The sequence below is a fragment of the Prionailurus bengalensis genome, chromosome A2 (assembly GCF_016509475.1).
Source record: "Prionailurus bengalensis isolate Pbe53 chromosome A2, Fcat_Pben_1.1_paternal_pri, whole genome shotgun sequence".
Classification (NCBI taxonomy): Eukaryota; Metazoa; Chordata; class Mammalia; order Carnivora; family Felidae; genus Prionailurus; species Prionailurus bengalensis.
The window spans coordinates 40,474,128-40,487,726 of record NC_057348.1 but is presented as its reverse complement, the minus strand read 5'-3'; the positions used below and the strand labels follow the sequence as shown (position 1 = coordinate 40,487,726).

The 13,599-nt window shown below is 47.9% G+C and overlaps 1 protein-coding gene across 3 annotated transcripts in view; it reads left to right on the top strand.

The window, feature by feature from the left end:
• PDZRN3 (PDZ domain containing ring finger 3) overlaps positions 1–13,599 on the top strand; it is a 240,508-nt gene that overhangs the window by 184,015 nt on the left and 42,894 nt on the right. Inside the window, exon 1 of one of the 3 annotated variants that reach the window (XM_043587944.1) lies at positions 6,872–7,223. The exons of the other annotated variants lie outside the window; for them this stretch is intronic. Within the exon in view, the coding sequence (XP_043443879.1) occupies positions 7,155–7,223 (69 nt within the window). The 5' untranslated portion in view covers positions 6,872–7,154. Of the gene's footprint in view, positions 1–6,871; positions 7,224–13,599 lie in introns of those variants that run through there. 3 annotated transcript variants of the gene reach the window in all.

The window sequence follows — 13,599 nt, the reverse complement described above, 5'->3', positions numbered from 1 at the left end:
ACTGTGACAGTCTGGTGGGCAAATTTTGGTTCACAGGCCAAATCCAACCCTCAGCCTGTGTACACACGGCCTGCCGATGAGGAGTGTTTTCTACACTGTAAAATGGTTCCTATGTAGTGTCCTCGATTTCCTCTCTTGGCCCACAAAATGTAAAATACTTACTCTCTGGCCCTTTGTGGTAGAAGTTCCCCACCCCCCGCTCTAGAACATTCTGGAAGGGTTTGGGTTCCCCAGGTTTGTCACTTCCCTTTTGGCTTATGGTACACCCTCAGGCTGTGTTCACAGAAGTTTTACAGGCTTTCTAGAATAAGTGTGTGGAGGGAGGCCTCTGTCGTCCTGATTTGGGAGGTGGGTGCCACACTGCAGGATGGGGAAACCCAAGGTCCCAGGAGGTTGTGAATGTCCTTCCTATACCCCACGAGTTGTTCTTCTGGGCTGGACTAGGTTGACCCGTTACCCTCCCTTCCTCACCGGACTCCCTGAGCCACAGCCAAGGGTGTGTTCCCTCTTTTGTGTGAGGAACTCAGTCTGGAGAGGGTTTGGAGGGTCATAGAGATGACTCAGTCAGGAGTCCACCCTCCAGAAATCTCAGCTCTAGCTGGGGAAATGGAGGCACGCACTCACTTCCGGTAGCAAGCACCAGCGGGGACACAGCGTGCCGCGGGGCCTTCAAGGAACAAAAGCATCCACTGGGGTGTCCCCAAGGCTTCATGCCCGCTGGGAAACTTGAATTTTCTGTCGAAGTTGAGGCCTGTTGGAGCTCTTTTCCCCTGGCTACCTTCCACAAAAATACGCGTGTCCCAGCCTCCCCGTGACGGATCCCTGTTGCTCTGGTGGCTTGTCCAGTGGCATGTTTTGGGGTTCGGGAAGCAGCTCCCGGTGGCCGGGGCTTGTCCGCCCGCGTGGTGTTTGAACGGTGGCCGTGGGTGGGTGCAGCAGGTGGCCCTCGCTCTAGCCTCGTCGGCCCCTCCCAAGGCCTTGTGTGCGCCTTGGCACCCAACTGCCTCGAGGGAAAATGGCAGAGCTGGCGGTGGCCGGCAGCCAGGGTGTTCCTCGGGTCCCCGGAGCCCAGCAGATGCCCTCCAGACAGCATCACCTCACTCCAAAGGGAGGACGTGCTCTGGTTTATAAAAATAGGAGCTGAGGTCCTGCGCAGATGTTCTGAGCTTAGAGAGCTTTTCAGAAACAAAATTGCACTTAGAGCTGCTGTTCCATGTGGTTTCAGCTCCTGTGACGTTCGTGCGTTTGTGTGTTCTAACCTCTTTGCGGCTGCTTTTTTTCTTCACGCTGGTGATGTGATTCTCATCCACACTTGGCTTTCTCGCGGCTCTTACTCCTCATTCGAGCACTAAACGTGGTTCAGACAGGCTACTGAAACACCACCCCCAGCAAAGGGGAAGGTTAACGAAAAGACACAAAACTGTTTCCTCAGCCCGTGGTGGATTTGAATCTCTGGCCATGACTCGGTTTACCAGGCTCATAGGAACAACTTTGATCCCACAAAAGGTAGAATCTCAGTCCGTTTGGGCTGCTTAACAGAACAGCGTCGATCCTGTGGCTTATGAACGGCCAAAATGTATTGCTCACAGCTCTGGAGGCTGGAAGTTCAAGATCAGAGGGCAGCCCCTCTGGCTGAGGGCTTCCTTCACAGATGCCTTTGTATCATCCCCCTGCAGAAAGGACTGGAAGCTCTGTGGGATCTCTTTTACAAGAATATTAACCCTGTTCATGAGCTCTCCCTTACCTCATCAACTAAGCACTTCCCGAGGACCCCACCTCCTAATGCCATCACCCTGGACATGAGAATTTCAACATTAATTGGCGGGCGACACAACATCCAGACCATAGCAGGCATAAAAGGCCGAGGTTTATGGCCTTGATCTTCTTGTGAGAGTTGGATTCTGTGCCCATTTTGGTCACTCCTGTGGTCTCAGAACTCAGGGAGGTGCCTCATACCTGAGGGGGTACTTAGTGAATATCAGATGCTGAATTAATTTGTGAGATACGTTTTGAGCCCCTGGGGTTGGGGGGAGGGGTGGGCATCCATAGCTGAATTAGGCCTGGTCTTCCCCAGTGAGGAAGAGAGATGTAAACACAGAAGGACCACACAGTATGAAGCGTGCCCAAAGGAAGCCGCAAAAGTGCTAAGGGCCCCCATTGCAGGGGTAGAGGGGGGCAGATTTAAGGGGCACACCGAAGGCTCTGGAGCTGGTGGTGTAAGCCGAGGGCCCACCATGTGCACAGACATGAGGTGCGAAGGACCCTAATGCAGGAAGTGCTGCTAGACAGTAGACAGGGGAGGCCGGGCAGAGCAGAATGGGTGAGATCTGCGTGCTTGGGAGCTTGGTCTGTGCCTTGAGCGCGGTGGTTTATCAGCTTTGTGTGTGTGTGTGTGTGTGTTTGTGTGTGTGTGTGTGTAGCTGCATTGTACAGTAGGAATTAAAAGGAGAGTGAGATTCAAAGCAGGAAGAAACCAAGTTAATGAATCGTCACGATCCAGAAGAAAGCTGAAAAGAGCTTAAGGAAAGGCAGAGCCATCGGGCGGGTCTCTGAGAGAGTTGAGGGACGTGACATCGGCTCCAGAGCCTGCTGGTGCGAACCCCCAAAGAGACTCCGCTTCTCTCTTGAGAACTTGATGAACTTGGCTCCATCTTCCCACTTGGTTTTTGTCATTGCTCTTCCCAGAAGAATATTCCCTCTGACTGAAACTCTGGTTTGAGGACACCTGTGTTCATCATACATCAGGAAAAACCAGGAAGGTCAAATGACAGGTATCGGACATACAGGCACCGCAGTCTGTGTGCTGGAGGAATGTGCTTGAACGAGATAGTTGTTTCCACAGTCAAGTGAACTTAAGTTCTCGCGTCCATCTGCTGACTCTCACGGCATCCCTGATGACTTTAGGAAGTTCAGAGAATGATTATACAAGCTATTCCCTGGGCACCCTCGGCCCTTACTGTATGTGCCTCTTCTGTCTGTGTCTCCGTGGTCCTCGGTGACCCTTCTTTGCACTCTATTTTTCATCCCTGTGAAGGCAGGAGGAGGCGGCTGTCTGAGGGCCCTCGTGCGCGGGTGAGCCTATGAGGCGCTTTCCGATGATGGGATTACCGACTTGAAAAGGACATTCAGCATCTTCGTCAAACAATGTGCGTCTCTGTGTCGCCGACTAGTTTTTCATTTTTACTGGGACAGTCGTTCTCTCAGAAACAGGTCTGTTGTAAAGAACTTCCTGTCGCTAAGATCTGTGCCTCTTGGATCCGCGATATGAAATGCCTTGGTCCGTATCACAGTACTGGTGAACTTCCTTTTACACAGTTGTGTTTCTTACTCCGTGAAAGCAACATGTTGCACATGAAACGATTCTAGATGGTTGTACAAAGGAAGGGGCATAGCTATGGCAAATAATCGCTTTGGTAAGTCCTGTTTCAGGCATAATGGGTACAAGTGTTTTTCATTCTTAAATCCAAATACTATGTAATTGATCGTAAGAGTGGAAAACCAACCATGAGTTGCCTTTGAATTAGTATCCCTTCCGCTCTTCTGCCCGGCCCCAAGCATGATGCTCTTTTTTTTAATGTTTATTTATTTTTGGGGACGGGGGTAGGGATGTGGGGGTCAGTGGGCAGAGGATCTGAAGCAGGCTCTGCACTGACAGCAGAGAGCCAGATGTGGGGCTTGAACTCATAAACTGTGAGATCAGAACCTGAGCCGAAGTCGGGGGCTTAGCTGCCTGAGCCACCCAGGTGCCACCAAGCGTGAGAGGCTTGGACTCCTAGCTCACAGATGTGTCTTTCTAGAGTGGCAATTCTCAATACTGTCACCTAGGAACTATTTCAGGAGGTCTGTGGGGTCAAAACTATGTTCATAAACATCAAGAGTTTGATAAACATCAAGATGTTATTTTTTTTCTTTTGCTCTCATTCTTTGCTGCATGTACAGTCCAGTAGAGTTTTCTAGAAGCCATCACACAGCAGGAATGACTGAACGCAGATGCGAAAGGCCAGCTGTCTTCAATTAAGTTAGACATAGAGGGCTTTGTGAAAATGTAAAACAATGCCATTCTTCCCGCAAAATTCTTTTGGTTTTGGAAAATACAGTAATTTTTTCATAAAAATGTTAGTTATGTTAATATGTAATGGGTTTCTTAGTGTTATTTTAAATGAAGGAATCGGCATTTTTTTTTATTTCTGATCATTTCTAACATTGTAAACATCGGTAGGTGTAACCCAAATAAACAGCAGCCCTTCGATGTTCTCAATAGTTTTTAAGAGTGTGAAGGCTTCCTAAGACCCAGAAGTTTGAGAAACATTTCCGAAGCACAGGGCAATATGTGATAAAATTCACTTCTGAACAAGGTTGGAAAGTTTTGTAACAAAGACCAAAAGGGTTTGCATCAGTTCCTTATCCATTGAGCTGGAGCCCATTTGTCTATTTTTCTGTGGACGTGCAGGAAAAAAGGTGGGTATGAGCTACTGTGACACACAGCAGCTTACCACAAAATGACCTAATGGTCCACAGCTTTGGGGGAGGTAAAACCAAGCTCCCTCTTGACCTCTGTATAGGGTACTTCCGGTTCACCCTACAGGGCATGGGTTTGTGAGGCGTCCGTCTTCATGCGTTCTTTCAACCAAAGGACAGGTGTTGTCCCAGTGCCTGCACAGGGCTGAGCCCCGGGGAGATGCAGACACAGTTCCCTGCCCTCACGAGGCCAACGTTCTTATCCAAGGACACAGCAACAAACAGCCTGAATGAACAGGAAGACTGAGGAAGTGAATGGGGTGATATAACAGTAATTTGGAGGATTGAGAAATAAATTCATGCCAGGTACCCCAACAAAGGCTTTCCTAACGAGGCTTCATTTGAGCCAAGATGGGGGTGCTGAGTGGGTAGGAAGAAGGAGGGAGGGGCATTCTGGCAGAGGGAGCCCTGAGGAAGGACGTGGCTTGCTGGGAGTGAAGTGAGCACCAGTAGATGATAGAAACCGATGGACAAAGACCGGAGTTTACAGGGCATGGGAAACCCTGTGAAGAATGTGACTCTAATCCAGGTTTGACGAGAAGTCATAGCAGCGTTTTTAAGGAAAAAAGTGATCGTGTTTCTGCTTTATAAAGACCGACCTGGCAACCTTACGATGGGTACCCCACGGGTAGGCAAGAGAGGAAGCAGAAGGTGCATGGGGCGGGTCTTAGGATCGTCCAGGTGGAGTGGACGGTAAATGGAAGTGGAGGGAATTGAGATCTCACTTGGGTTAGAAGAGATTAGAACTACAGATGGAAGGCTCTGGGTGAGGGCAGTGGACAAGCATGACCTCTGGTTTTGGCTTGACAGCTTGTGTTTTCTTACATCGTTCCAACAAAACTCTGCAAGGTACTTCCTTGCCTAGCTCTTTAGAGATCAGGAAACCGAGCCCTCAGTAACTTGCTCATGGATCCAAACGGCCCTTCTCAACATCAGAGCAAGTCAGAGGTCACTGCCGCTGCCCAGCGCCATCTGTGGCTTCTTTTCCCTGGTGGCACGCCTCAGCTGTCGGCTCTAGCCATGATAGTGACACCAGGTGTGGGTCTGAGATGGAGGTTCCCTTCCTCCCCCTCCAGCAAAAGCCGGGACTATTAGCTCATCTGTGACAAGTTGCCATGCCTCATCTTCTGGGTCCGAGAAATGGGACCAGATGTATCTGCTGGCCACCAGCCCAGGTGGGATTTTATTTACTGTTTTACTCACATCCCAGGTGTGTCTGGACTCCCAGAGAAAGGGAGCATTATTCTTCAGTCCCTGTGATGCATCTTGACAGGATGTGGGAGTCCTCCTGGGAGACAGTTCAACCTTTATAAGATGGAGGTGGGGTGGGGGTTTGGAAACAGTGGTGAGATTTTTAATCGTGAATGATTGGGGCTGAAAAAATATTACCTCTGCATTTCATTGAGGTGGTGGGGTAGTCATTTGAGAAAAGAAAGTTGTTGTTTGTAAAGCCATCCAACTTAGTGGGTCAGAGGCTGGATGAAGGGAAACAAGAGGCAAGGTAGAGGAATCAGTTCTTAAAGGCGGCCGGTCCTCACCTTCCATGTGTAATGGCAACGCCCTGCTTTCTAGACACACAGGACAGAGCAGAAGGGGGTTAAGTCTAGGCAGACACGGAATATCAGACACAGATCTGTAGTAGACAGGGACAGTTAGCTCAGTGGCATGAGCTCCGAGGAATCTGTCAGCGTCTGCATAGCTGAAGAGATGGCACAAGCTGGCTGCTTCTCTTCCTTCCCGTGAGCTGGGCAGCCCTGTAACAAATAACTTTCTGCTTTGGGAACTGCAAATGCACTTTAGCAGTGATTATCTGCTTGCTCACCTTTAGGGCAGCCTGTCTCCTTACAACCCCCGGGTTACTTTGCATACACACATATATACCTTGCAATTTAAATTTTTATATTTTATTCATATGTGGCAGATTTTTCCTGCAACTTGGGAAAGCACTAAATATTATACGAATATTATTCAAAACATGTGCATTCCACAAAACTCGTTTATATGCCATCATTATCTGCAGCATTAAATACATTTTATATCATCAGAAATTTTATGATATATTTAAAAATGAATTTCTACTTCGCTTAAATGCGTTAGGGATTATCCTAAGAGACCTTACTAAAAATGCAGTCATGTTTATTTGTAACTGCCAGAAAATGGCTTACAAAATTGTTAGTGTCTTTTATTATTCCCTACCACTGGAGCACTTGCTTGTTAATTAGAGAAATTTCAACTGTCATAGTTGGCAATTATAGCTTCTGTATCATTGTCTGTTATGAATAGTCAATGAGAGCTGATTAATATGCATGAGCAGCAGTCTATATAGCGTGTGCATTGGACCACAATCCAGCTGCCAGAGTCCCTCAGAGGAGGGAGTGGTGTGTGTGTATGTGTGTGTGTGTGTGCGTGCGTGTGTCTGTGTGTGTGTGTGTGTGTGTGCACGCTGCGAGGGAAGGAGGGGAAGCGTGGAAGGGGAGAGAGTTGTTTTCAGCCTTGGAGAGCAACGCCAATGTGAAGTGTTGCAGCCGCCTGATGCACCTGAGGCTCTCCGAGGATACCTTCATGCCTGCGTGCAGGACGCTGCTTTTCCCGGGTGCTGGCGCGTACTGAAGCCTTCCTTTGACGTTCCTCTAAACATGGGATGCAGTTTGTGCAGCCTGCAGAAGCAAGAGGAGCAGTACAAATTGCTCTATGAAGTTTGTCAGGTAACGCTTTGCCTTTTATTCCGGGGGCGTGGGCAGGCACCTGGCAGACGGTAACTTCTGGGAAAGGAATTAGGGATTCGGGTGCGTACTTGTATTCTGACCAAGACCGCCTCGCTGACTTTTCTCTGTATTCTCTGTTAAATCTCTTGGGTAATTTCCCTCCCAGGGGCACTTCCTTAGGTGCCTGTATTTGAATATGTAAAGATGTTGACAGTCATAAAGTGTCTTTCCAGCAGTCCTGTCACAAAGCTCCTTTACAAGTGACTGCCCTCTGGAGTGTCAGCGAATGTCTTGGGAAGGGTCAAAGCGTGGTCACCCTTTGAACAAGTTGGAGAAGAGACGGGGATGATGATTAATGCCTGTGCCGTTTTGTCTCTGTTTACAAATAGTTAGAAGGCGTGCCTTTCAGCAGAGCACAGGCGTCTACCGCAGACTTGATTCTTTGAGCAACTTCTTGTCCTGGGACATGTGGTTCACATTTATGCTTCACTCTTGCCATTTCTGTACCTCACTCTGTGAAAATGTTAAGAACTTCAAGAGCAGGTGGCTTGATCTTGGGTGCCATCATCCACAGCAGGTGACTTCTCGAAACTTCTGTATCATTAGTCACGTGAAATTTCAGTGGAGATGAAATAGGACATGTAAGGGATAACCCAGATAACTTACCTGACATTTGTGTGGAGTGTTTTAGTTTTAGATATTCAAGTTTTATCCTGAACCTTGAGGTTTTCATAGTGTTGTTGGTAACCTGACTTGGCAGTTAAGTATTTTCCCCTTCAATCATTCTAAATCTTTCCAATTTTTCTTCATTGATATAAAAATTATAATCCTGTTAAAAAGGTTTTTTTTTTAAATTAGAATGCTAGAATAAGGTCTTTATGGTCAGAAAAAAAGGGTGCTTATTCCTTAATTTATCACACTGAGTCGCATATTAACATATTCTTTAAAGAGCCAGACAGTTTAAAAATAGAACTGGATTAGCTGGCAGTTGGGCACCATTTTTGCACAGGCCACCAGAGGGCGCTTAGCATTAAAAAGACACAGCGAAACAAGGCTGCTTCTGTGGACAATCTAATGATAGAATGACCCTGGGTAAAGAAAAGGTGTGTGTGTATGTGTGTGTGTGTGTGTCTGTCTGTGTCTGTCTCTATCTCTGTCTGTGTGTCTTCACTGAAGCATACAGAATGTCAAACCTTTGGGGGCTTGGTCATGCCCCCCACCCCCAACCACCCCTTATACAGAGGGCACATATCTTACAAAATCCAAGCATTTTAAATCACTGTTGGTCATACACTTCTGACCTGCAACCTCACACCCAGCACTCCGCTGGACTCTTCTGTCCTTTGAAAGCAGTCTGGGGGCACACTGGAAACCTGGGCAAAAGTGCCCTTGGCACTGGAGATCTGCCCTCCATCCCTTGTGTGATCATATGGTGATGTTGTAATCCACATTTTGCCAGGTTATCATGTGCGATGAGCACGAAGTCCCCAGTTCTCAGTGAGTCAGACGTTCAGAAGCAAACCACGCAGAACAGCAGGTGGTTATGGTGAAGACTTTCACTACTGTGTATATAATATAAGGCATAAAAATGGAGTCTTAATAACTTGCTGGGTATTTTTTTTCTTTTGGTCATCATGCACAAAAATATTATTTAGGATCCATTGCTGTAGGTGTATTAATTACACTGGCCCCCTCCACAATGTGGTTACCCTGCCCTGTGTCCTGCAAATCTGTGTTCACTTGTGCTTTATTCACCTGTATTATTTGGGCTCTTTCCCCCTTGGCCCCCAAAAAGAAAGAGCCTGGATTCTGTTTGTTTGTTTTTACTAGGTGAATTTATGTGGAAATATTTCTGGCCAACGCATCATGCAGTAAATTGCTGATAAATGACTTCCATCTGGAATACACTTTGTCAGCAATTTAGGAAGCCATGCAGATTTATTTTCAGGAAACTCAAACTACTTTTCGGACCCATTACCCTTGTGCCAACTAAGTAAAATCCCCTTTCTCCTATTCTTTGCGAGTCCTGAACCATAGCATAAAGGAATTCACAAAACACTTGCAGGAATTAATAACTGCATTCCCCTTCTTATTATGCAAAGCCTTATTAAAAGCAGAGAAATTAAGGTTTCCATAAATTACAGTTCCAGAAGGTCCAGTGTGTCTGGCTTCAGTAAGCCCTCGTAACAGCAGCACAAAGAGGATCAAATATTCTGGGGCTCAGACTTGATCCTTTCCTCATCCAGAGATAATTCAAAGAGATGCTCTTCATTAGGGCCTTTGGCAAGCTGCCTACAATTTCTTTTTGGGGCTGCTGTGAGCTTAATGATGCAGAACAATGGCTTTGCCTCTTGTTGCACACATACCTTATTGTACCTTTAATCACATTAGAAAAACAACAGCAACACATGAAGTTGCCTGATCGTTAAAGGGCACTGCGGAGAGCACACACGTATGAGTGATGCATGCCCTGCGTTACGGGATACGCCGAGATATTAGGGGATATCTGCAGTACTTCTGAGGACAGTGCAAGACAAGTGTCCTGCCTGCCCTTTCTGTTGAGGTATAGCAGTCTTTGTGCTTTCCCGGTCACTGTAGAGTACCAGGGAGCGTCAAGACAGGGCCCGTGCCTATGGGACGTTTTAAAGTTTCAGTTAGCAGTTGTTTCCTGCTCTGGAAAAGTACCCCATCTCGGACCACTCAGAAGCATGGCTGCTTCCAAGAAAAGGAGAGAAACAGGAAAGGAAGATGCTTTCAGGCTATCAAGGGGGGCATTCTTCTACTTGGATAGATTAACTGCCTAGAATATCTCATGTTCAGGGGGGTGATGGGCTAGGGAGCCTGGGAGCTCTAGAGCTGTGGCCAGAACCTGGCTAACACTGGCCACCTGGTTATGGGCAGAGGGTGTGCGAGCAGTGTCACCAGAGATGGAGACATCTGTGGCTCCGTTGGCATGGTGCCAGGGACCTCATCACTGGCCAGGCATGAGCCCTCCCCACAGCTGTGTCCTTTCAGGACAAGGGGAAGGCGGGTATAGAGAGATGCTTTGATGAGGGCTTTCAGATAGAGGCCAGGGGGAGCGGAAGGGGTTATCACGCCCATTCCCTCCACCTCTTCTAAGGTCTCAGGTCAGCCAGAGACTCTGCAGAATAGTGATCTTTGCTCACTCGATTGGGCAGTAAGGAATTAATTCTGTTTGGGACTTAGGCTTCAAAGTAGAAATTGTAATAACTAATACATTCACTGAAGTCTCCATGGACATTTTCAAGACGGCAAGGGAAACATACCGATAAAATTGCAGTGATGTTCATTACAGCAACCACAGGATTATTTGCTGAGCACTTACTATGTACCAGCACTTTGCTAAGTGCTGACTGTGCATTTCTCCATCAAATCCTCACAGCAGCACCAAGGGGTTGGGGATATTACTATCCCCGTTTCCAAGATAAACTGAGACACGAAGGAGACACAAATGGGGGTGGCCGCAATGTCTGTGCTGTGATTCCGAGGTCTGAATTCTTCTCTTATAGAAATCATTTTTATCCAAACCAGTGAAGAGATGACCTGTATTATACGGAAGGCTTAGCTTAGTTTTTAAAAATCATGCTCACCTTTGCGGAGCTCACACGGAGACCCTGCGTTCTTACTCAGGGCCGGCCATGTGCTGCTTGGCACCTCTCTCAGCCTGGGGACGCTTGGGTCTGTTCTGTTACAAATGAGAAGGCTTGAGACAGGGCCTCTGGTCCCTCATGCCAGGGGAGGGTGGTGGACACAGGCGAGAGCAGAGTTCCCATCACCTTCCCAGGCACTTTTAAGAATGGATCATTTAAGAAAGTTCACGTTCTTTTGCCTCTCAGGAGCAGCAACAAAACAATGGGAGTAATCCGTGCCTTTTAGGCCGTCTGAAGTTGTTGGTTTTGAGAGTCAGCCAGGCTGTGGTATGATAGAGCGTGGACAGAGTTAATGATGGTTAATTGGATGAACATAAACTCGACCTCCATATAGAAGTGCTGAACGTGGTTTAGCGTTCCTGCAAGTAAGAGTGTGTTTGCTTCAACAACCTATCAGTTCACGGAGCTTTATTATTAGAAGCAGCTTCACAAACTGATTTGGTATAGGCAAAGCAAGAGGAAAAAAAAAACCAAAAACCGTCTCTTCTTGCCCGAGTGACATGGCACCTATCTGTGGCTGAGAAAGTCACGTTTTTTCATGGGGGGCATTTATCTGTCACTAGTACTTGTTTTCCCATCAGTTAACAGTGGACCGTAAACCTCTTTAATGTAGATGAAGCAATGGGAAGGACAGGCCGAGGGTTAGGCCAGGGCCCGCTCCCCTCTTTCTACATACCTCTTCTTTTTTTTTTCAACGTTTTTTTTTGGGGGGGGGACAGAGAGAGACAGAGCATGAATGGGGGAGGGGCAGAGAGAGAGGGAAACACAGAATCGGAAACAGGCTCCAGGCTCTGAGCCATCAGCCCAGAGCCCGACGCGGGGCTCGAACTCACGGACCGCGAGATCGTGACCTGACTGAAGTCGGACGCTTAACCGACTGCGCCACCCAGGCGCCCCTACATACCTCTTCTTGCTGTACAAAGCATTAGGTGACCAGAGAGGGGTTCTCTTGCTTTCCTCTTAGAACTGAGGCCAGTTGGCCACCACCCCAGCTTAGATGTCCTTCTACGTGTTCCCATGAGCCCTGGCACACCGCTGTATCCCTGCACTGAACCTCCGTGAGGTCCTGTGCACCTCTGTATCCCTGCACTGAGCCTTCCCATGAGGCGAGCATATTCTGTTCCTCGTTTCAGTGTCATCTGTTAAATCATCCTCTTCAGTTACACTGCGAAATCCTGGGAGGTCTAGTCACCACCTTTACCCTCAGCATGGGATTGGTTGAACACGATGGATTTTGTATGTGCTGGTAGGGCATCAGGAGCAAGACTGGAAACAAGGGTACTGGTCAGGAATCCCCGAACGAGCTGTTGGACGAGATGACTGTGATTTGGATCAAGAAGGTGCAGCTGGAGACCACGGGAGCTGCAAGACATTTACTTTTTATTCATTCTGCCAACATGTTTGCCCAGCCAGCCCCGTGCCCAGAACCGAGATTCCACTCCCTGCTCACTGGCTCCCCTCTGCCCCTAAGATAAAACTAACTCCTTAACTGTGGCCTGCAAGGGCCTGTGTGGTCTGGCCTCTTCTTACCTCTCCAGCAAGCTGCCTGCCGTGTGCCCATTGTGTGTCTGCTCTGGTCCTGGCAGGCTTCTTGTAGCCCCCAGAACCCACCTTATTCCTTCCCTGTAAGACCTTACAACTGGTTGTTCCCCTCCATCTGTAACATAGTTCACCAGTTCATCCTTGAGGACTCAGCTCGAACATTCCTCTCCCTAAAGACCTTCCTGACCTAAGAGGTTCCCCCACCTCCACCCATGATCTCTCTGTATACAGTTTATTTCCTTCCTAGCACTTAACATAATTTCATGTACCTGTTAACTTGTCTGTTGTCTCCAACCGCACAGTCCCCAGGAAAATGTCAGCCCCGTGAATGCGGGGACTTTGTCTGGTTCTATGTGACACCCCAGGTCCTGACATATAACCAGTAAACTATTCAGGATGTGTTTACCAAATTGGCTTCTGAATGAGGAATGTATCAAGTAGGTCCCGCTTTGGTTTGGGAAGGCATTTAGCAGTGACAAATGAGTCGATGTCCCAGGATCCTAATGGCTTCCATAGATACAGCTGCATACTGCCATGAGGCAGGTGGTTCATGGTCACAGGGGAGAGGACTGCCCCTCTCTGCATTCCCATGACACGCCTGCCATGGCTGGCAGAGAGAAACATATGGAACACTGAAAAAATGTAGCTTTAATAAATGACTTCTCTTGCACTCATTAATAACGCAAGGAGAGGTCATGGCTATATTGGGTGTGGGGGAGAGGAGGCACAAAAGAACACCATCAGCAGCTCCAGAAGCATGCCAGAGCCAAAATAACCCTCCTGCTTTCTCTGACCAGTGTGGGATTCAGCAGGGCACATAGCATCCACTCTCTAAAGTTCACAAAGCTCCACGTTTCTAGAAGCATCACCTTCACCGGTGTGGCAGGTGTCATAACATTGGTGAAATGCCATCAGACTCTGCTGCCTAACAGCAAGTACTGCGGTGAGAAAAGTCAGGAATGAGTTTGTCTACGTCAGATGACCTGCTTTCCCAGTTCTTCACCAAGGGCATGTTGAGTTGTGTGTGTGTCTCTTGGTCGGCTTTGGGCAAAGGGTCCCTTTTCCAGTCTGCTGGTCATCTGGCCTGGCAGGGTAATTTCTCCCAGTGTATCTGGTTACACCCATCAGTTTGTAATAAAGAATAAGCTGAAATACTGCACACG